Source organism: Cebus imitator, unplaced genomic scaffold (assembly GCF_001604975.1).
Source record: "Cebus imitator isolate Cc_AM_T3 unplaced genomic scaffold, Cebus_imitator-1.0 Scaffold7, whole genome shotgun sequence".
NCBI lineage: Eukaryota > Metazoa > Chordata > Mammalia > Primates > Cebidae > Cebus > Cebus imitator.
The window spans coordinates 6,035,265-6,059,580 of record NW_016107322.1 but is presented as its reverse complement, the minus strand read 5'-3'; the positions used below and the strand labels follow the sequence as shown (position 1 = coordinate 6,059,580).

Below are 24,316 nucleotides of genomic sequence, written 5' to 3'. Positions count from 1 at the left end.
CTCCAGTATTTTTTGTCTTAAGTACTTGAAGTTCTAAATACTTAATGGGGAAAAATGTAATGATATTGGTAATATCCAGTTTGAGGATATAAAGGGAAAACAGTAGATTTTGTGTTACTACTTTCTGAATGCATTTGATTTTGATGTTCAGTTTTAAGTGGTTTCATTTGATACCAAGTAAATGCAGATATTTTTTAAAAGATTTAAGGGCATGTGCTTAAACAGTTTGATAGTGCATCTGCATTGGAACTTTTTCAAATAAGTCAGATGGATACAGGGCTGCTGTTTAGGGATGTGCAGGTTGTACAGTTGTACAGGGATGCCATTGTTCTCCACTGTTCTCTTGTCTAATGTTTATATTGATGATTTTCTTCTGCAGAAACCTGAAAATACTACAAGCCAACCACTTTCTAATCAGCGAGTTGTTGAGGTGGCGATCCCTCATGTAGGGAAATTTATGATTGAATCAAAGGAGGGGGGGTATGATGACGAGGTACCTTTTATAGCCCTTTGCACCATTGCTACTTAATCTTTGCTATTTAATACAAATACTTTGGGCATGCCTGCACCCTCGTACTTAATGTCTATTGCTGCGTAACATACAGCTTTATCACCTCACATAGTCCAAAATTACTTTACCAGTTATTAACAGAACTTTGAATTGAAAATGAAAATTTAAGTAGAAAACTTAAGGAATTTGTCAAAAAAATTTTGTGTGTCTGGAGTTAATTCTTTTATGCGGAAATAGTACCAGCTTACTCTCAGGTTGATAGATTACAATAATATTTGTTCAGTATGAAAAAGTTTTCCATTTAAAAATAATTTTTTATATTCCATTCCTTTTTTACTTGAACTATAACATTTGCCCACCATTTCCTACCAGAAAATCCCACAGCATGATTGCAGGATGGATAATTGATATTTTTGCCACTACAACATAGATCCATACGACTGCGAATGGAATAACTCATCAAGATTACTGAGCGCCTACCGTTATAGCACCTTCATCTTTATACTCATCTCTTCACTGTTAATTCTCATTTACTTAGTTTTCCAATAGAATGGAGGCATTTTTGTTTTTCATGATTTAGTTCTTTGGAATCCAGATGAAAATGATCTTTTGTCCTATTCCATCAGATTGTTTTCTCCCCTTTTTCACTTTTCTCTTGAGACTTGGGCCAGTAAAGCTGTTTTTGAATAGTAACACGGAGAAGGCCATAACTATTGAGATATGGAGTGATTTGAAAAAACGCTTGCTGAGTCTATCATTTGTTAGTTTCTATGGGTTTGGAGAAGAATTGCATATATATAAGTTTTCTCCATGTAACTTTTTTTCTGACTTACTCCAGTGTTATAGTTCTTATCATACTATAGTTAATCACCAAAGTCAGAGTGTCATAAAGACATATCACTGTGCCAGTGTAAGAAATTGCGGACCATAAAGAGAACGAGAAGCAGATTTGTGAGAGAAACTGGGCAGAGGGTTTTCTTGAGCAGATGTTAGATATATTGCAGTTCTCAGTGTATAATCCAAAATAAATACAGTGAATAATAGGTTCAGGGAATCAGAGGTAATGGTTGCAATCTCTTGATTGCGATAAGATAGCTTCACAAGGCCTTGAGTAATTTCACTTGGCAGATATTTTAGAATATAAACAGCTGAAAATAATAAGACATTATGAAAACAAAGAAATGCTTAAGTATTTAGTACTATGACTCTACATTGTTCCAGTTAGCTATTTTATAAACATGCTGGCTCTTGAAAATTATGGAACCTGGCATGTTTTTAATAAACATATCAATTTACTGATCAAGCAGTTAAGTTCTTGTTTTAGGATGTGCATTCTCACATTTTAAAAAGTTGAATTTAGATTAATCATTTAACACAATCTTTTGTACAAGTGCTTATGCTATTGACAGAGTTGTGTGTTTTGTTGTTTTTAAAAATTTATTGGAGTGACAGTTTAACAGTGCATGTGCGTTGGAACTTAAAAATAAGTTGTTATGGATACAGGCTGCTGCTTAGGGATGTGCAGGTTGCACAGTTCTGCAAGAATGACTAGACAAGGGGCAGAAGTGGGAAGCAAATGGAGCTCATGCTGAGCTCTCTGAGGCTTGAGGAAGAGGTACCTTTTTTAATTGATAAAAAGGGATGTTGCATTTTCTAAATAGCTCACTTAGAGGATAGCACATTTTTCTAATTTGCTTTGTCTAAAAGCAGCTTGCCTTCGTAAAATTCTCGAATTCAGAGAGGATGCATTTTTGCAGTTTGCACAAAGGTACCGTATGAGCCAACTGTGCGCCCTGTATGGATGATTTTAAAAGATGCTTACATGTATATTGAATTAAATTTGGCATTAAAAATGCAACATTTGATTTATAAATAGTGGAAAACAAAGGGGTTTCAGCTTGCATGTAAATACATTATTTTAGTTTAAAACTTTTTTTTAATGTTAACTATTCAAAAACTCTTACTTTGAATCTTCTGTGGCAGATCATGATGACACCGAACATGCAAGGTATTATAATGGCGATAGGTAAATCCAGGAGTGTATATGACAGGTGTGGTCCTGAAGCAGGGTTCTTTAAGGTACAATGAACATTTTCATTTCTTTTCTTTTTCAAAATTAAACTTGTTAAAATATTTTATTTCTCTGAATTCAATATGATTTTCTGTATAATTTCCCTTTTTCTATCTTAGCTATGGCCACCAGATGTCCTAGGAGTTTCTTTTGTGTGTTAATTAAACTAATACTGATTCTTTTTCTCTTAATCCAGGTAATTCAAGAAAAAAAATCTTTTTATTTGAGTCACTTTAATTGTGTGCTTTTGATTTGTCAGCAGAAATTTGCATTGTATTTTTTATGTGAAGGGTATGAGGACATTGATGAACAATAATAACTGAGTAATTGCCCCTGGTAATAGTTTATTTTATCCTCATTGTTCTTACTATTGGTCAGTATTATAATATTCTTTATTATCATTAGGTACTAAATTGCTTTCTTTGTTTATGAAATTATTATATTATTTTAATGTTTCTCCATAATTAATTTTTGATAACCTAGTTGGTTCAAGACATGTGAGACCATCAGGCTGAACACTATGATGTATTCACATCTTTTTCTCTCCAATATCAGAGCTTTACAATGTTTCTGTTACAATTTTTTGCTTTTACAGATTTGAAAGATGACAACACTATGCATGTTTTGTCATTTTATTTACATTAACCAAAAATCTTCGTTTTCTTTCACTCTTTACAAACCCTTCTTGGTGTTTTTTTTTAAAGCAGCTTTTTTTTTTGAGGTATAATTTGCTACAGTAAACTATGCATTCCATTCTTTTTCACATTAAAAATCTGAAACTGTTCATTTTCTTTATTCTGCCATTATCCAACTTGATCTTTCAAAAGCTGGGTTTTTTTCACCATTTCTTTCAGTATACAGTTCAAAACAGAAGCCTTGTGCATAGTAGTAGACATACCAATAAGCATTTTTGAATTTGTTAGGATTAGGGTGCCTAACTCTCCTAATCCTAGGACTGAAGGATTTCCTAGACTGCAGGATTTAAAGTGCTAAACTGGGAAAGTTCTAAGCAAACTGGTCCCAGGACCAGTTGATCATCCTATTATGATCCCATAAGAAAGGCTGAAAATCCACTTCTAAAAAAAGAAGAAAAATACATTTTTTAATAATTTCATGTTTTAATACTTTTTTATAGCTTCCTGTTTTCTTACTGGCTTCTTAATTTTTACAATTAGAAATTTATTTTTATGCCCAGATAATCTACATTTTCTTTTCTTAAAAAACATTGAATTTTACAGTGCCATTGTCATTTCTGATCAGGTTGGATCTTTTTATGTTGAATTGGAAGTCCCATTTTTATTAAATTAATATCTGCATATAAAGAATCACCTAATTGTATATATTGCAACAGTTACTAAGCCCCCAGTGGATAATGACTTTTAATTATTTTATCTGTTTGGCATTAATTCATATCTTTAAATAGAATGCTTGTGTTTTTGATTAATAGTTTACACCGGTTGAATTTGCTTCAACCGGTATGAATATGAATGATGCAATATTCATATTCATATGGAATATGAATGATGAGCTCTCTTTCTTCTCCTGCTTCACATACATACAGAGACACAGCTCCCATCCCCCATACACACACACACACACACACACACACACACACACACGCGCGCGCACACATTTGCATGTGTAAAATCTTGTAATTTTGATTATATCATAATTCTGCATGTGTAATATTACTATGTATGCTATATATGATTAAGCTATATTACAAATATTATTACTTCCCATTTTTCCTTCAACTTTCGTTTTCCTTAGACTTAGTTGTTTTGTTTTTTGGTTTGCTTAGTTTTTCATGTGAATTACTTAGTTTGAACCTGTCTACTGCTTGTTTAAATCTCCTCTCATTCTGCCTTTACCATTTTATCTTCTTGAGACATCTATTCTGGAGCTTTATGACTGGCCCCAATATGTATTGACTTTTCTTTTCTCCTGATGCATAACTACTAACTTGAGATCTCCTTTCACAATCATGGAATGACTCCCGTTGCATCTTTTCCTTTGTGTATTTTCTGTATTTCATGTATTTTTATTTTTTGGTTTGCTCTGTGATTTTGTTAGTACAGCAGGAAAACATGGGAAAGAATCAAGTTTGTGAAAGAGGGACAGAGCGTTTTGTTAAACAAGTTATGTTGCAACTCTTAGTGTATAATCTAAATAAATACTATGGTTAATAAACTTAAGTGAATCTGAGGTAAGAGTTTTCAAGTAGCTTTGGAGATGTTTGAGTCAAGTTTGACGTTTTACTCATAGCATAAGAAAGTTGTGTTCTTTGTCAGGTGTTAAAAATAATTATTACAGTATCTCTATTTCACTAACCATTCTCCTTACTATCCTTATATTTCCCTTCCTGCTTTTCTTTCAGAAAAATACAAGAATAGCTGGAATGTACATTAGGAAAGAAATACTTTATAGGTTGATATTAGCAACCAGACTGCCTTGGCTGACTGTTTAGTAGCTTTGATTTTGGACAAATTATTCAATCTCTTTATTTCAGTTTCGTGAGGTGTTAAATTATTTTATTGAGTCATTGGAAACTTTAAATACTATCAATTTTATGCTTTTAAATTAGTATCTGGTTGATAGTAAATGCTCAGAATTTAGCCATTATTGTTGTTCAGTATTATTACAAAGCTTATCTTATGTGTCCAGTTCTGGTCCACATATAGTAGGAGATGAAAAATGAGTGTGCCGTATCTGTGTCAAGGACCTTCATTTGCTAATATATATATGTGTATTTTTTTATATACTTATTTGTTAGAAATTGTCAGTACCATTTTGGAGTAACAAAATGAGCAGTTTCATATGGCTTAACCTAATAATTACTATCACAAAATCCTCTTTCTATATATGTTTACGAAATTTCTGGTTTATGTCGGTGTACATTTTCACCTATCTGTAATTGAGTAATATATGTGTGTAACCCCATGTAAACATACATCAGGTTGTTTCTAATTAATGCATGATTTTGGTAAAGGTAAATGATTAGCATTTGGACAATTCTAGCTGATAATATGTCACCTTAAAAATTTTGTCATATAAGAAATGAAAATGATATATACAAAATGCAGTTGTATTCAATAACATAAAGGTGTCTAAAATAAAACTAACAATGACAGTCTCTGCCACTGCCCTATTGTTACCATTCTTAGCACTGTGTATCTTGTTTTTTTCTTTTTGCTTATAACAATGCACATATACAGAGACTTTAAAAATTTTTTAAATATAGGCTTTACTGTTCATAATATTTTGTTACTTATATCAGAAATCTATTGTGAGCTTAAAGTTTAGACAATATCACATTGCCTTTACTAGCTGCATGCATATGTGTACACACACACACACACACACACACACACACACAGAGTATTCCATGGTATAGATGTATTCTCATTTCTTATATCTTACCTGATTTATGGACATGTGTCTGATATTTTTTCCCAGTCTGTCATTTCTATTTGAATTAGAGTACCTTTATCCTTAAACACATTTTAAAAATATTATGTTCCTTTTTCTACTTTTTGGATTTTTCTTTTTGTGCCAAATTTAAAGATTTACTCTAACCCAAAGTTATATAAATTATTTTTACTATTTACTTAAAATACTTTTCTTAGTAAATTTTTATTTTGTAAATTCAAATGCTTACTATTTAACTGATTAGCATTTTATTTGGGCTTTCTGTGTTCTATATTAAAAGAATTTAGTGTATGTTTTTCTTTTTTGTGCTGCCTTCATCAAGTTTGCTATTAAGTTGTGTTAGCTTTGGTAAATGAGTTTGAGAGCTTTCCTGTTTATTTAAACATCAACATGTTAGCATAGGAATGATCTGTTCCATGAGAGTAGGTTAGAACTCACTCGTAAGATCATATGAGCTTAATGCCTTCTCATGGGGTAGATCTTTTAACACATTTTTTGGTTCCTTCAACAGTTATTCGCATATTTAAATATCCTACCTTTTTTGGCAATTGATTCTAACCATTATCAACATTCAGTATTAATTCATAAAATATGTACACAACCACAGAATCTAACATATGGTGGCTGCTTCTGTCTTCCTGTTTCCCCTCAATCAGATACTGTGTTTTAAAATTTTTGTTCTTTTTCATGCTTATTGTGTTATAAATTGAAGGAAAAGTGTTTTTTGTTTTTGAGATGGAGTCTTGCTCTGTTGCCCAGACTGAAGTACACTAGTGTGATCTCAGCTCATTGCACCCTCCGCCTCTCCAGTTCAAGTGATTCTCCTGCCTCAGCTTCCCAAGCAGCTGGACTACAGGTGCCCACCACGACACCCAGCTAAGTTTTGCATTTTTAGTAGAGACAGGGTTTCACCATATTGGCTAGGCTGGTCTCAAACCCCTGACCTTGTGATTCACCTGCCTCGGCCTCCAGAAGTGCTGGGATTACAGGCATGAGCCACTGTGCCCGCCCATGTGTTTGTTTTTTAATCTCTCTTCTGCCCTGCCACATCCTGAAAAAATCTTGGTTGGGTTTATTTTATATTAGCTTTTTGGTCATGAAAGAAAGCTTTTTAACTCTGTGCTTGTTTAGGCACTTCTGAATTGGATTTCCTTATGTATTAAGATTGTTAATACTCTAAATATTTGCTAGTGATAAAAATGTGATGCCACTATCAGCCTTCTTACATGAAACTTAGGTCTGAGCAAGTGGACTTGCTAAAGTTTAACCTCCAAATTAGGAAAAGCTACCAACCCAGTCATAGGAACTCATTCAACCAGAGGCCATCCCACATGAGAGTCTGCCCCTATAAGCATGCAGTATGAAAAAATTAATAGGCAGAGTAGACCTGGAAAAATAAAAGAGCAAGAGGAAGAGATTCGGCTACACTACACTAACCTGAGTCCTTCTCTCAAATGAACTTTATTGGTTAAGACTAGTTTCTACTATTAATAGAAAATCCCCAGATAACAGTGGCTTATGGAGAGAAGATTCTGTTGTGTAAAAATGAAATTCAGGGGAAAGCAATATAAAATTTTGATAAGCAAAATTAAAAGCCAAAAGATAAAAACAAAATATTTTTAAAGTACTGGTTACTTGTATGTTTGTGTAGAAGTGGGAGGGTCCTATTATAATTACAATTACGGGATTGGTATAGCTTTTTTCATTTACTTTAAAAGACATTGAAGTTTCTTTTTTTTTTTTTGGAAATATTTTGTCTGTATCTATTAAAGTAACCATAGGGTTTTATTGAAGTAATAATACTTATGTATTAAAATTTTTTCTTAATAATTATTGCATTGCTTTATAATAATTCTCCCTACTTGATATAACTTTATCACCTTTTTTACTTTTGAAATATCGATTAATCACTTTATTCAGTAGATATAAAAATGTTTATTAGAATATAAAACATACAGAAAAGTACAAATCAGTGAATTTTTTTTGAATGACACGTTCCTTATTTACATGGCCTTTTAAGGAATGTAAAGGGGAAGAAATGTCAACATGCTACTAATGAAAGCTTTTTTTCCTAAAAGTATACGCAGTCCTAAATTGTTAATGCAAAAAATACTTCTCCATGCATCTTGTTAAATTCAATTCAGTATCTCAATGTGGATTTGATTTGCATTTCTCCAATGACAGTGATGATGAGTGTTTTTTCATATGTTTCTTGGCCACATAAATGTCTTCTTTTGAAAAGTGTCTGTTCATATCCGCCTACATTTGGGTGGAGTGGTGTGTTTTTTTCCTTGTAAATTTGTTTTAGTCATCTGTAGATTCTGGATATTGGCCCTTTGTCAGATGGGTAGCTTGCAAAAATTTTTGAGATATCATCTCATGCCAGTTAGAATGGCAATCATTAAAAAATCTGGAGACAACAGATGCTGGAGACGAACACTTTTACACTGTTGGTGGGAGTGTAAATTAGTTCAACGGTTGTGGAAGACAGTGTGGCAATTCCTCAAGGATCTAGAAATAGAAATACCATTTGCCCCAGCAATCCCATTACTGAGTATATACCCAAAGGATTATAAGTCATTCTGCTGTAAAGACACATGCACATGTATGTTCATTGCAGCACTGTTTACAATAGCAAAAACCTGGAACCAACCCAAATGCCCATCAATGATAGACTGGATAAAGAAAATGTGGCACATATACACCATGGAATACTATGCAGCCATAAAAATGGATGAGTTTATGTCCTTTGCAGGGACGTGAATGAATCTGGAAACCATCATTCTCGGTAAACTGACGTAAGAACAGAAAACCAAATACCGCATGTTCTCACTCATAGGTGGGTGTTGAACAATGAGAACACATGGACACAGGGAGGGGAACATAACACAATGGGATCTGTTAAGGGGTGGAGGGGCTTAGGGAGGGATAACGAGGGTTGGAGATATTGGGGAGGGATAACACTGGGAGAAATACCTAATGTAGAGAATGTGAGGGGATGGAGGCAGCAAACCACCATGGCAAGTGTATACCTATGTAACAATCCTGCAAGATCTTCACATGAATTCCAGAAATTAAAGTATAATAAATAAATAACTGCACAATTGTTGGATAGGTTTAATGAGTAGCATGATTTTAATTGCCAAAACTTAAGTGTAGAATTCTAGGACTAGCAATTTTGATAACCCAAAATTCTGTTTGAGTCAATATTGCATTTTAAATAGGCAAGACAATTTCATCAATGAAAAAGAAATTCAAGTCAGTGGTCCAACATTTCTGTGCTTAGCCAAAGAGGACGATTTTCCTCCTGGTTATGTACATTTGTAGCCTGAGTTTTAAATGCCACATCTTTCAAGTCAATTTCACATCCTACCTTTAGGCTCTCAGACTAGTACTTCCAACTCAGTGGATTATCACAGTGAATGTTTACCCATTTGACCACCAACTAGGCCAAGAGGTAGAACATCAGGAATGTTCCAGAAGTACCATTTTTCCTCCTTCCTGTCACTGCAGTCTGTCCATATCCCAAAGTAGCCATCATCTGGACTTCTAACAACATAAATTAGTTTTCTTGGCCTTTATGCACTTGGAATCTTTTACTCTAGGTCCTTTTTTTTGTCTGGCTACCTTTACTCAGTGGTGTGTTTAGAGCGTCATCCATGTTATATGGTTGTCATTTTTTCCCTCTCATGGTATTTTGTTGTATGACTATAATTTTTTTCTATCCTTTTGTTGATAATAAATACTAAAAAGGTATTACCTGTTTATATGCAGGGCATTGTCGTCCTAAAGCCAGCCAATGTAGCCAGAATAAAGATGGACTGAGTTTCTGCCTTAATGAACCTCGTTTTCTGCTAAGGAAAGAAACATTAATTAGAGCTAGTATGATAAAGAAGCAGTTTGATGTGGAAAAAACATAAAATGAGAAAACAGCTAGTACCTAGAGGGCTTTTAGAAAAAGTGATGTGTAAACTAGTACTACATAATCCAAAATATAGAACGTAAACGTTTTTCTCTCATTTCCTGATTCTCACTCCACAATGAGCTTTAGTGATTGTTTCTTGTATGTCCTAGAAAGACAGATGAGAGTGACTTACATTCAGGTATTCATCCATATATTTATAATTTAAATACAAGTAGAAGTATACTCTATTTGCTGCTTTTTCTTGAGTTTATTTTTCTTACATATATAATTATTCATATCAGGATTTGTAGATTTATCTCAGTATTTTTCCTTTGTTTCCTAGAGTTTATCAACATTTATTTAAACATTTTCCCAGAATAGGATATTCATGTTACAGCAAATACAAAGAAAGTTAATGCATATTTAGCCACCATAGAGGCTGATGTGAACAATAGATCAGCACACTGATAAATTGTACTCTAGTTCTGTCGCTTACTAGCTGTTACCAGCAAGGGCTCTATAGTCAAGGTCGGTTTAAGTCCTAGCATTATCATTTAATAATTGTATCACCTTAGATAATTTATTAAATTATCAGAACCAGTTTGTTCATTTATATGAGGAGTTATCTTGAGAATTAAATGAGATAATTTGTGTGGAACTTTGAGGCAGTATCTGTAATATAAAGAACACCCAAGTTGTTGCCTATTCTTATTACATTTATTAGCATTGTTGTTGCAGAATACTTGAGTTATTTTCAGTATTGTGAACATTTTTGTGCATATATTATTGAACACTTACGAGTAGACAAGGCATAGTGCTTGCAAATTTTAAAAATGTTATCAAATTGCCTTCAAATCATTATATTGATTTATACTACTCTTGATAAATGACATTAGAAATGTAATCCCATTTTTTTTAAATGTATGACTTTTGGTGAGTGTCAGTTTTTTCATAAATATTTTGGCAATTGGTATTTATGCCGATGGTCATTCATCATCTTTATACGTTTATTACATTGAGGTTTTTTTTTAGTTAAATGAACATTTGATCTTCCGAAACAATTGATACATCTATAATTTGAAAATTATGTTTTGTGGTTTGTGATTTGTCTTTTAAATTTATTTTTTTGTCTTACTGTATATAATCTTTTAGATCTTATAAAATATAGCAACTTTTTAAAAATAGATTTGAGCCTGTGATCATTTTTTAATTTATGCAAATTTTTAATTCTGCTTTCATGGTTTCATAATACTTTTTGTTTTGATTACTAGATAGAAGATTTTAGCTTTCTCTGAATAGAAAAATATCTAAATGGTCTGAACAAAATATTGACTAAGCATCCTTTCACACTGACTTTACACATATACTAAATCGTACACACAGTAAATCCCTTATCAAGGATTTATACTTAATCATATACTAAATCTCTACTTATAAGTAGTTCTGACCGGGTCTCTGTATTCACCTGATCTAATTTTCTGTTTTTGGACAATACACTTATTTATATTATAGATCATTGGTAATAAATACACTTTCACATTTTGTTAGAAGAACACTTAGTAATCTTTGTTCTTTTATAAACAAAAAGTTTGGCAAGTCTCATTTTTCTTCTGATAATTTTAAAAATCAATTGCTACTTCCTTTCCAAATCCTTTTATAATTATATTTATGTGTTAATTTAATATGAAGTAGATTTTTTTTTTTTTTAAGTATTTTGAGCCTTCCCAAAAAGGAACATGGTATACCTTTTCACTTTTATTGTCTTCTGTTGTGTTCTTTAGTAAGGCTTTATAATTTTATTTTATAATGGTCCTATACTTTTTTGTTTAATTTATTCCTAGGTAATTTTTTTTGCCTTTATGAATGGGGTCATTTACTTCCACTTTTTTTTTTTAACCAGGTTATTGAAAGGGTAGATAATAGGATAACTAATTTTACATATTTGTATTGTATTGCATTACTTTATTGAACTCTGTTTTCTAATGGTTTTTCATTTGATTTTCTTGATTATTTCAGTAAACTGTCTCCCAATAATTATTTTCTATATCTTTATTTCTTATTTCATTTCTGGTTTTATTATGATGATCAGAAACTTTTATAACATTCTCAATATTGAAATAATGGTAATAGGTGCCTTTGTCTAGTTCATCTACTGAGATGCTGAACAGATTTCTCCTTAATTCTTAATACTTACAAAGTTCTTAACTTTTATCTATCTTTAAAAATATCATTGTAAACACTTTTGGTTACTATATATATTTTTTGTACACCACATCATTTGTTTACCAAAAGTGGGTATGGGTGTTGGCACATAGGTACATAGACAAAATTGGTCCATAATTTCTTTCTTTATATTTGTCAATTTTGGATAGACAAATTATACCAGCCTTGTATAATCATTAAGGAGGCTTTTTCTTATTTTTCAGGCTCTGTGACAGTTTAGATATCACAGAAGTTATCTGGATCCTTGAAGATTTGACATAATAGCCCAGCTCTGAAACAATGTGGGCTTGATTTCTTTTTTGTTACCAGATTTCTAGGGCAAACTTTTAAGTTTTACAGTGTCTCTTCAGTTTTTCTGCCTCTGAAAGCAGTGCTGGTAGTTGATACTTTTCATGATGATGGTTAAGATACTGTAGTTTATTGACATAAAGTTACATGTGTTATTCTTCAAGAAATTTTAAAACTTTTTTTTTTTTTTTGTATTACCACCTTTCTTGTTTCTACTGGTAAGTTTTCTTCCCTTTTGACCCTCCATCCAACTTCTTGGAAAGAAAAAGCCTTTGACTATCAAAGTGTTACATTATATTTTGTTATCCTACTTTATGTTAGTTTATTTTTCTAAATTCTTGAAATAAAATTTTTTCTATATTCAGATTTGATTTTCTTTCTTTTTTTTAGGTGGAGTCTCGCTCTGTTACCTAGGCTGGAGTGCAGTAGCATGGTATCAGCTCACTGCAACCTCCGCACCCTGGGTTCAAGTGATTCTCCTGTCTCAGCCTCCTGAGTAGCTGGGATTACAGGAGCCTTCCACTGCACCCAGTTAATTTTTTTGTATTTTCAGTAGAGACGGGGTTTCACCATGTTTACCACCAGGCTGGTCTCAAACTTCTGACCTAAGGTGATATTCCCGCCTTGGCCTCCCAAAGTGCTGGGTTTATAGGCTTGAGCCACCATGCTTGGCCTGGAAATTTTTTTGACTGTCAGCCCAATAAGTTTTGATATCTGATATTCCCATATTAGTATAGTTTTTTATTTCTTTGGCTCAATAATAATTTAGAGCCATGTTTTTAATTTTTTTTAAGCATTTAGCTTGAAAGATATCTCTATTTATAATTCCTATTTGTATTACAGTGTGGTCAAAGAATATGGCCAATATTGTTTCAGTCCTCTGCAATTTGAAGTAAGTTTTCTTCATTTATTGGCACTGTCAGTTTTTTAAAAATGGCTCATAAACATTTTAAAATACATGTAAACTTTCCTAACCAACTTTATTTTAGAAATAGCAGTAAAACTTAGAGGATTATGTACCTTATTTTATGTCACAGTTACTTGTAAGTGATATATCTAGCTTTCTCAATTTTAATCTCATCAGTTTCCCATTAGATTTCACTGCCTCCAGAATATAAATGTTTATATATTTGGTATCCTCTAATATATGTATATAGTTACATAAAAAATCAAGTCCATAAGAAGTTATAAATTTAGAATATGGTTTTATAACATTTAGAAAAGTATATTATTTAGAATATTATTTAGAAATCATTTGCATCTTTAGAACTGAACAAGGTCTCAAAAGCATGACTTAAACTAATTTTACTGAATGGGTCTTCGATAGGTGGATGGGGAATGAACAAGAAAGGATATCACACATATGGAGAACTTAAGGAACAAAGGCCTGTGTGCGTTTGTGAGAAGACAAGCCTAACCTAGATAGAAGGGAGGTCCTTATTGGAGGGTGATATGACTGAATAAGTGGCATTGAGCCTGATTAAAGGTCTAGTGAAAAAGTTTAAAAAATTAAATACAATGCAGTTCTGTCAATGACTAGTATCACATTTCATTTTGGAAACGCATGGTGATTTCATTGCAATGTCTGTGATAATTAGCATAGGTCATCAAAATATATGGACAAATATAATTCTAGAACAGGATTCTGAGGAGGTAGTATGAGGCAAATGTAACATATTGTTAACTTTACTCATAATGACAGATTGTGTAGAACTCTGCTACATATACCAACATGGAACATCTGTTGAGAATTTGAATAGATATGATTCCAGTATATTTTAAAAGCCATAAAATTTCTTAAGGAAGTATATAAAAATAGGAAATGCATTTATGCTGGTAAAAATGTTTTCTTGTGTGTCTGAAAAACAGCTCCAGGAAATTTAGAAGTTTAAATACCTATATATTGAAAATTACTGTGACTTTGGCAATTTGCTTGTGAAAATTAGGAGAATCTTAAATTCAGCAAAATCAAGAGTTGGACATATAAGAGGTTAGAGTATAAGAGGTTCTATATTTCAGTTTTATAATAGAAATCTGCTATTTACTAAAACAGCTTCTATTTTGAAAGTAGGTAGGTGAATCATGAACACTTAGTGGAATCATTCCATATATGTAAACCTACAGTAGTATTTTAAGAGACTCAGTACAAATTTGTTTTGTTTTGGTCATGCTATTTTGGACTAAAGTATGATATATGAAATATTGGAATATTCTCAAAGTCTGTTACAGGTTGAGCATCCCAAATTCAAAATTCAAGATCTGAAATACTGCAAAATCCAAAACATTTTGAGTGCCATCATGATATTTTAAGAAAATGTTCATTGCAGTATCCTGGATTTCGGATTTTCGGATTCAGGATACCCAACCAGCATAATGCAAACATTCCAAAATCTGAAAAAGATCTGAAATTGGAAACGCTTCTGGTCCCAAGCATTTCAGATTAGGGATCCTCAACCTATAGCCTGTGACAATCATTGTGTCAGGTCCATATCAACTAAACAGTAATTGATTGTTAATGTTTTAGATTTATTCTCAGTTTCAGTGTACTTTATTATATATGTGCCCTCCCCATAATAGGAAGATTTTAATGAGTTCTAAGCAAAGTTGAGAACTAATCAGGCACACAGTGAGCCTTAATAATCTTAAATATTAAAATACAGTTGATATTTATGGCTGTTATATATTCACAGCAGTGATAAGCCTTTGGAATTACATGTATATCCTCAAAATAAAGCTTTTTCAAGGGAAGGTATTTTAAACTAATTTGTTCTCTTATTCTATTTATAGTCTTCTGCTACATAGTAATAATCTATTAGCCTTCCTTTTAATGAAGTCTGATGTTACATAACTAGAGTATTTCATTTAATGTATATCAGTTATTTTTTCTCCCATCTATAAAATACAACCATATAGGTCATAAGAATTACGTAAGAAAGGCATATTTTTTTTAAACTAAAAAACTCTTTAATGGAATGGATTTTTGTAATCTTGTGTGAAGCCCAAAATGTTTTATGGTTATTAGAGCTAGAATTTGTACATAAGTATAATATCAATGAATGTAAAAAGCTTTATCTTAATCACATGAGACTCTTGTACATAGCAATATTTGATGTGTAAGTCTGTAGATATTTCTATATGATTAAATATTTTTTAGATCTTGCTTATGTGTAAAAACATTAGCGTTTGTTATTTCCCATTATTTGTATGAGATTTTTTTAATAAAGAAAAACTAAGCTTAACCCTCGTTAATAGGTGATATATATAATAATTATTATTCTTACATTAATAAAATACACATACTATTGAAGTAATAAGTGCTTCTTTTTGTGATAATTGTAATCCCAGGGCTTGATGTTGCATTCCTGATTTGTGTGCTATTCAGCTAAAAGTCAATTGCAGTAATATGACCATGCATTTAAGAGCCATTTTCTTTCAGATTTGAGTATGGTTGGGAGCTATATATCAACCCTAGAATTTTGGTATTGAAAACTGATGCTTAGAAAGGTAAAACAGAATGGGAAAACTTATCACCTTCATCTTATGATGTCTGTGACTAGACTGACTGGGCTCTGATAAGTTGTACAAAATTACTCACTTTGTAAGTTTAGACAGACTATTTTACCACTTTCATGTGTGGAAACAAAACAAACGTTTATATAGTGAAGGGATAAAGAAGGGCCTTTGTGGCTGGGCAAGGTGGCTCTGGCCTGTAATACCAGCAGTTTGGGAGGCCGAGGCGGGCAGATCACTAGGCCACAAGTTTGAGACCAGCCTGGCCAACATAGTGAAACCTCATCTCTACTAAAAATACAAAAAATTAGCTGGGCTTGGTGGCGAGCACCTGTAATCCCAGCTACTTGGGAGGCTGAGGCGAGAGAATTGCTGGAATCCTGGAGGTAGAGGTTGGAGTGAGCCAACGTCACACCACTGCACTCCAACGTGAGACTCCATCTCAAAAAAAAAAAAAAAAAGAAAAGAAAAGAAAAAGAAGGCCTTTGTGGTCAGCTACTCAGAAAATTATTTGAGACTATGGAATATGGGACTGTGTTTTTAGATGCACTTCCTTGTTTGTAATACTTGAAAAGCCAAAAAAGAAACGGTTTGAATGCAAGAAGAATTAAACTTGTAATATTGAAGGATTTTAGAAATTTAAATAATTAATCAAAATTGTCATTTTCATTGCGTTTTCCAGGCAATTAAGTTGGAATATGCAAGGTTGGTTAAGTTGGCCCAAGAAGACACCCCACCAGAAACTGATTATCGTTTACATCATGTAGTGGTCTACTTTATCCAGAACCAGGCACCAAAGAAAATTATTGAGAAAACATTGCTAGAACAATTTGGAGATAGAAACTTGAGTTTTGATGAAAGGTAATTTGAAAATACAAAATTTATTTGCTCAGATTGTTCTTTTTTACCTGCTGATTCCAAGGATAATTTTTTGAGTATTTATTTTATACATGCATGGGCACATTTTTTAAAAAAATGCATGACAAAATTTGAACTCACCTTAATGCCTCAAAAAAGGCAACTGTTATGGCCTTTTGAAGTTTGAACTGAAAATAATTTAGATCATTTTAATAAATTTTAATTGTAAATCGATCACTGCACTTATTACACAATATTTTAGAGACACAAAAATGGGGTTCTCAACCTCTGTACTATAGACAGTTTAAATTAGATAATTCTTTGTTGTTGGGGCTATCCTATGATTGTAGGATATTTAATAATATCTCTCATCTCTGTTTGTTAGATGACAGTAGCAGCTTCCAAATTGTGGCATATCAGAATATCTCCAGGTATTGCCAAATAACTCCTGAAGCAAAATCAACCTTATCAGATAATTTTTATAGGACTTTCTGAATATTTTTCTGAATAGTTTTATAGGACTTTCTGAATATTTCTTTATAGAAAGTTCTATAAAACTTATGTTAAAAATCACAATTTAATTAGAATGAATGACACTAGAAAATAATTTTAAGACCCATATGAAATTTCAGGGTATTACAAGTTATTTTTGTTTATAAAAACATTTGTGCTGTCTTTCAGTTCATTGTAATTATATTTTAATTCTCAAATAAATGATTATTCTTTTCTGAATGTCTCTAAAATACTGCATTAAAGTGTGTAGCAAAGAAGAATATGAGGGAAAGCAAATTTTCTGGAATCAATTCCTGCTGTATGTATGTGCTGTGAAATGGATTCTGTGTATAATACAAGTAAATGGTTTTAAACAATAGCGGATAGATGGTTGAAGGCTCAATGAATGTTGGCCACTACTGTTTGTATTAGTAGCAGTATGAACATCATTTATTTTGATGCATATGACTGCAGAGAGTTCAGAAATAGGGTTGTTGTGACCCTCGTTATCTGTGCTATCAGTGTACTGTGTTCTGTTGAATCTACACTGTTTAATTTGGAGAAGATATTAATGGAGTAATCACATTGACTTTTCAGTCCTTTGCAATTATCTGTCTATAGTCAGTCTGTTTTGATAACCTGACTTGTGCTTGAAAGACAGAGTTAGGTGCATGTGGTTAAATATATTTTGTGGGGATTTCTTTATCAATGATTCTGATCATAAAATCCACTGGAATATTTCCATTTTTACCTGAGATTATAGGCACATTCTTGACTCTAGCATTTAAGGATAAACAATATCATATGGGGGAAAAAGAAGATGCAGTGTCTCTTGAGCTTGCTTAATAGATGCACATTGTTTTTAAAAAGTTTCATTTTTTTTCCTATGGAAAATGTGTTAGTAGAATGTTATTTAAAAGCCAAAGCCGTATATATAGTAAATTTGTATTAGAATTATTGCTCCTGTCTTCTTGTTAATTCTCCAACATTGGTACCAAAAATGTTTCCACTTAAGTTTATTTAGGATTTGTTTCTGTAAAAAGGTATTGCTGTGTTTGCTCACTGTTTATGGATTTTGCTTTTGTAGATACATACATATACACATATATTTATAAATCTATCGTATTTTTTTTTTAAAGGTGTCACAACATAATGAAAGTTGCGCAAGCCAAATTGGAAATGATAAAACCTGAAGAAGTTAACTTGGAGGAATATGAGGCAATGTGCTCTTTTAGTTGTTAAACTATAGATTTAGAGATTCCGTAATTCACTGATAATCCTTATATTTCAGCACAACTGAACTTGAATTTTTATGAATGATGAGTAAAAAATTAAGTTTCCAAGTCAATGCTGAAGTAATGAATACTTTTATAAGTGAGATAGTATGTAGGCCAAAAAGTTTAAAATCAAAAAAGGAAGATTTTTGGTTTTCTATTTCAATACTAGTTCTCAACTACTTTTTAAATATCAGGCATTTTTCTAAGCCCTTTGCATATGTTAACTGATTTAATTCAGACAGTAACATTGTGAGGTGGGTAGTGTTCTTATTCTCATTTGACACATGAGAAAATAAGGCATAGAGCAGTGAAGTAACCTGCCTAACATTTTCACAGCTACAAGTTTACAACTTGGCTAACAGAACCTACATTCTTAACTGTTGTACTACACTGAAGGTGGGCTATATTTTTCTTTGACTTTGATTTATCAGATATATTTTGAGGAAGTTAGAGATTCATTTTAGTCGTTATATGTCATACATTTTTCTCATTACGATACAGTGTTGGGTGAGAGAGCACTTACATAGGTACTTGTACATGTGCTTGTGGGATTTTCTTGTGCACAAAATTATTTTTGTCAACTTTGGCTTTAAAATATTCTTTATTTTAATTGATGAATTCATACACCTAGTATTTCTTCCCAATTAATTTGTAATGTGTTTTGTATAGACAGGGTCTTGCTTTGTTGATCAGGCTGGTCTCAAATTGCTGGCCTCAAGCAATTCCCTGTGCCTTGATCTCCCATAGTGCTGGGATTATAAGCATAAGCCACCACATCCAGCCTTAATTTTAATTTTCAAGACATAATTTTCATGCTATTAGTAGATCTTAATAACAAATAAAGGTAAAATTTGTCCTGCAAGTATAAAGTTAGCTTTTCTGGAGAAGGTATTGAAACTGTCATTCCTTGTTGTCATTAGAATTGCCTTGGAAGTTTTGAGTAGGCAAACTTCTGTAAAAGGCCAGAAAGTAAATGTTTTACACTCTGAAAGCCTCATTTTCTTCAGCTACTCAACTCTCTAACTGCAGTGTGAAAGCATCCACAGACAATATGTATACAAATGGCCATGTTCCAATAAAACTTCCTTTATAAAAACAAGCTGGTCTGTAGGCTATGGTTTGCTGAACCGTGAACTTAAGGCAGGACAAAGATAGGAGGAATATGCAGAATCTTAAAAACAAGTGATTTAAATACTTGTATGATTTAATGGCCCTGCAGTTAGGATATGAGGTTTGTGAATAAAAATATGCTCAGTCCAATCCATTGAAGTAAACTGAAGGAACTGGGAGCTTCTATCTGTAATCCCAGCTACTTGGGAGACAAGTAGGAGGATTTCTGGAGCCCAGAAGGTTGAGGCTGCAATGAGCCAGGATCATGCCACTGTACTGCAGACTGGGCAACAAAGTGAGACCCTGTCTCCAAAAAGAAAATGTATATTCAAGGAGAATATGGTTGGCTAATAACTTGTTTGAGTTTCTTATTTTTGTTTATAATGTTTATATAAAAGCCTTAACATTTTTGTTATCAGTATTCTCTTTTTGATTTATCCTATGTTGAATTTCAGTTATTTTTCTTGAGTCAATTATTATAAAGTAAGTTAAGAAAATCTTGACTTTGTTCTCTTCGAGAGTTACAGTGTATCACCTTAGAATTATTTAGTCCTATTACATGCCTTATAGCTTTTTTTTTTGATGGGGGAGGGGCATTGAAATGTGAACTGCAGCTGTTGTTCTATCATATCTCATGTAAATAAACTATTTATATACCTACTCAATCCAAATTTACCACAGATTTCCAAAGTTAAAAGGTTAAATAATCATAACTTTTTTTTTGGTTTCTTAAAATTATGTATCAGGTATGTGTTCAAGCTTTGATTCATACTGTGTAATAATTTCATTTACTTCCTATTGTCAGTTGATGTAGATACAGTAATATTTCAATAATGCGATTTTATACCAATGAGTTTTTGAGAGAGATGACCTGATTGATTATCCTGACTTTATATTTCTGTATTCTGCTAGTAAAGTATTTATTGTTCAATTCCATATCAATGTCTAACAATTTTTAGATTTAATGTCATGTTAATAAATATAAATAATCTTGTGTGCCAGAAAGTAAAATCTTGTTTTAGGTCTAGTGTATCTTAGTTTTGAACTCTTTGTTTCTGTTACTTCAAATAGTAGCAAAGCAGTGTGCTACTTTTTGAACAGTTTCATAGTAATTTTTAAATCTTAATCTGAATGTTTTTAATATTTTCTTTCTCCTACAGGAGTGGCATCAGGATTATAGGAAATTCAGGGAAACAACTATGTATCTCATAATTGGGCTAGAAAATTTTCAAAGAGAAAGGTAAGGCAAAGTGGACAAATATGAAAAAAACATAATTTTTGTACCTAGTTCTATTCAGATGTGACTTCCTCCATGAAAAAGATTTAACTCACACTCTGTATTTTTAATAAATGTTTTATTTTAGATCAGTTTTAGAATTACAGAAAAGTTGCAAAGTTAATATAGAGGCTTCCCATATACCCCACATAAAATATATTTTCCATTTAGAAATAAATCTTTAGGTTGGCATTAGTGTCTGTTTTCATCAGGTCTCAAATACACTTAAAGCTGAGTCTGATCTTGATATCAAATCAGAGATAGTGTTTGCAGTCTGTCTTTGTGAACTTCCAGGTACTGTAAAATGTGTAGCTGTAGAAAATTTCTGAGTACTGTGACTTTAAACAAATTTTAATTAATTTTTATTTAAATTAAAGATAGTCTTAAAGGAATTTTTACTTAATTATACTATTATTTTAATGTTAATTATTAAGAAGAAAGTATACATTTTGCTTACATTTCAGATTATTTACTAGTTTGCATGTACTTCTCCACATATTTCTTAATTCACATTGTTTAACATTAACTTGACTGTGATTGTTTTTGAGAAAATATTTTATTTTCAATGCACTGTATATTGCAGCCAAGTAAAAGGGATATTTTTCCTTTCTCTTATTTTTTTAAATGAAGTTTAAGTTGCTCTCACTTAGGTAATGATGCTGCTGCTTTTTGAAAAAGTGAAACAAAGATCAACGTTTAATTATGGAGGTATACTGTCCAACTTAGTGGCCACTGACCTTGTGATAAAACTTAACTAAAACTTAAAACTAAAAGTTCAGTTCGTCAGTTGTACCAGCCATGTTTTGGTAGTTCAGTAGCCATATGTGGCTAATGGCCTCTATTTTTGGCCAGCACAGAACATTTCCATAATCACAGAAATTTCTATTGGATAGTACTATTCTAAAGAACAATACTTCATTTTTATATTAATAGTTAGCAAAATTTTTAAAGTTACCACACAAAAGGAAAAAGTAACATTTTAATTAACAATTTATCTTAAGTACAAATTATTTAAAGTCCTAGTCATGCTATTCATAAGATGATTTCACTTTGGTCATTGATATAGAAAACTTACTTTGATCGATACCTTCATTTTATGAGTTGTGTCAGTCAAGATTTTATTTCTTTAATAGCAATATTCAAGTGTACTATTAAGATTTGTGCTGATATGAGAAATATTAATATGATTGTATAATTCAATAGAGTAAGATAAAAAAGGCATTTCAGTGTTACAGATAAAGAAATCAGACTTCACGGAGATGTGGTAACTTTGTCAAGGTCACACAGCTAACTAGGAAGAAAAAAATTAAAATAGAGACATCTGTGTTCTTGTATAATTTAATGAAATCATGTAAATATAAAATGTATTCATTTATCTCAGTAAGAATTAAAAAGATGACACTGTCGCTTTGTACCTATCTAGATAGCTTCTATAGTTTGTTCCCAGTTAACATATATTAAGGGAAGTTAAGATGTAACTTGGAAATATGTTTAAATTTTATAATTTGCTTGTCACTTTTCAAATACATACTTACTCAGAAAGCTAATATTCTAGTATAGTAAATGCTTATCAAATTAGAAGGATTAACTAGAAAATAATGGTGACAGATATTACTTATGGAATATCTTTTAAAGAAATATTGGCTTTATCACTTTAAATATAGCAGTTGTTGTAGCTAGCTGTGTGTAAAATATTGCCAAAGGTTCAGTCAAAATTGTTTTTAATGAATATGTAAACATTTAAAGCCTTGAATGAAATGCTTACTTATGGACCCTTGTTAGTTCTGTGAATAGTGAAGTGAAATTGTCGTTGCAAGAACCATAATTTTATAGTAGCACAAGTGGAAGATAGAGTGTACCAGGCTACATGATCTTATTTTGTCTTACATAAGAATATAATAATTAGACTGCCAGATCTTATTCTGAATTTACTTGAATATACATTCATAACCACTTTAAAGTTTGATAAAATATGGAACATTTTGCATACATCAGTAGAAGATTGGAACACGTTTTGGTTTCAGAGCAGTATTCAAAGAGGTGACTCAGGTCTAGAAAGCCAGATGTGAATGTTGTTTAGAAGAGATCTTCTTAACAGGAAACCCCTTAGCTATAAAGGAAAAGATAGACGTGCTAGTTATTTATTGATAAACATACTACTACAACTTAATGTTTTAACATAACATTTAATATTATAATATCCTTTGTTTTTCATAAATAAAATCTTTAGCTGAGAATATGTTTAATTAACCTAATATTGTTTCAAAATAAAATATTATACTCAAATTAATCTCAAAAACAAATTCTTAGAAAGCCATTTTCAAAAACTGTTTAAAATAAACTTATTTATCATGATACCTTCAGGTGTATAATTTGCTTTGCCATAAATGTATACATTAGTTTTTGAATAATTTTACATTTAACATTTGGAGTGTGAAATGGATTCATTTTGTCTCTTAAGTACATGCATTAAGTAATTATTGGCAGGAGAGTCTAGAGTTTAAAATTGTGTTTCTTTACAATATTTTATTTTTAAAATTTTACATTTTCCATACTAATCTAACATGTTAGAAGGATAATTAGTTTGGAGGTAAAAGTAATTCTTTATTAAATATTTTTCTCTTCCATTTTTTGTTTTGCTTTGTATTTTTGAGCCGGATCTTGCTCTGCTGCCCAGGCTGGAGTGCAATGGTGTGATCATAGCTCACTATAGCCTCTAACTTCTCAGCTCAAGAAGTCCTCCCACCTCAGCCTCCCAAGTAGCTGGTACTTACAGGCATGTACTGTGAGGCCCAGCTGATTTTTTTTTAATGTTTTTGTAGAGATAAGGATCTCACTGTGTTTGGCCAGGCAGATCTTGAACTCCTAGCCTCAACTAATCCTCTCACACCACCTCCCAAAGTGTTGGGATTACAGTCATGAGCCACCATGCCTGGCCCCTTTTCTTCCCTTTTTAAAACCTAATTTGAACTTCATAATATCTAGACTTAATATAACACATAGGCCTAACTCCATCAGTTTTTTTATGTTTGGGGGCTTTTTGCTTTTGCTTTATTCCACTAGTTTTCCCAGATTTAGAAGCAGTCTTTCATTTTTCCAGTTCCTCTATCTCCTTTAGATATTCTTTCTTTTCTTTTCTTTTCTTTTCTTTCCTTTCCTTTCCTTTTCTTTTCTTGTCTTTTCTCTTTCTTTCTTTCTTTCTTTCTTTCTTTCTTTCTTTCTTTCTTTCTTTCTTTCTTTCTTTCTTTCTTTCTTTCTTTCTCTTTCTTTCTTTCTTTCTTTCTTTCTTTCTTTCTTTCTTTCTTTCTTTCTTTCTTTCTTTCTTTCTTTCTTTCTTTCTTTCTTTCTCTTTCCTTCCTTCCTTCCT

At 32.0% G+C, this 24,316-nt stretch overlaps 1 protein-coding gene across 12 annotated transcripts in view; it reads left to right on the top strand.

Annotated features, from left to right (window-relative positions):
• USP25 (ubiquitin specific peptidase 25) overlaps positions 1-24,316 on the top strand; it is a 139,582-nt gene that overhangs the window by 109,359 nt on the left and 5,907 nt on the right. For 5 of the 12 annotated variants that reach the window (XM_017539786.2, XM_017539736.2, XM_017539728.2 and 2 more), the window contains 5 exons: positions 380-493; positions 2,495-2,590; positions 16,619-16,797; positions 18,426-18,504; positions 20,834-20,913. In XM_017539786.2, the coding sequence (XP_017395275.1) occupies positions 380-493; positions 2,495-2,590; positions 16,619-16,797; positions 18,426-18,504; positions 20,834-20,913 (548 nt within the window). The remainder of the gene's footprint in view (positions 1-379; positions 494-2,494; positions 2,591-16,618; positions 16,798-18,425; positions 18,505-20,833; positions 20,914-24,316) is intronic. The other 7 variants (XM_037742518.1, XM_017539777.2, XM_037742515.1 and 4 more) reach the window with 2 other exon arrangements.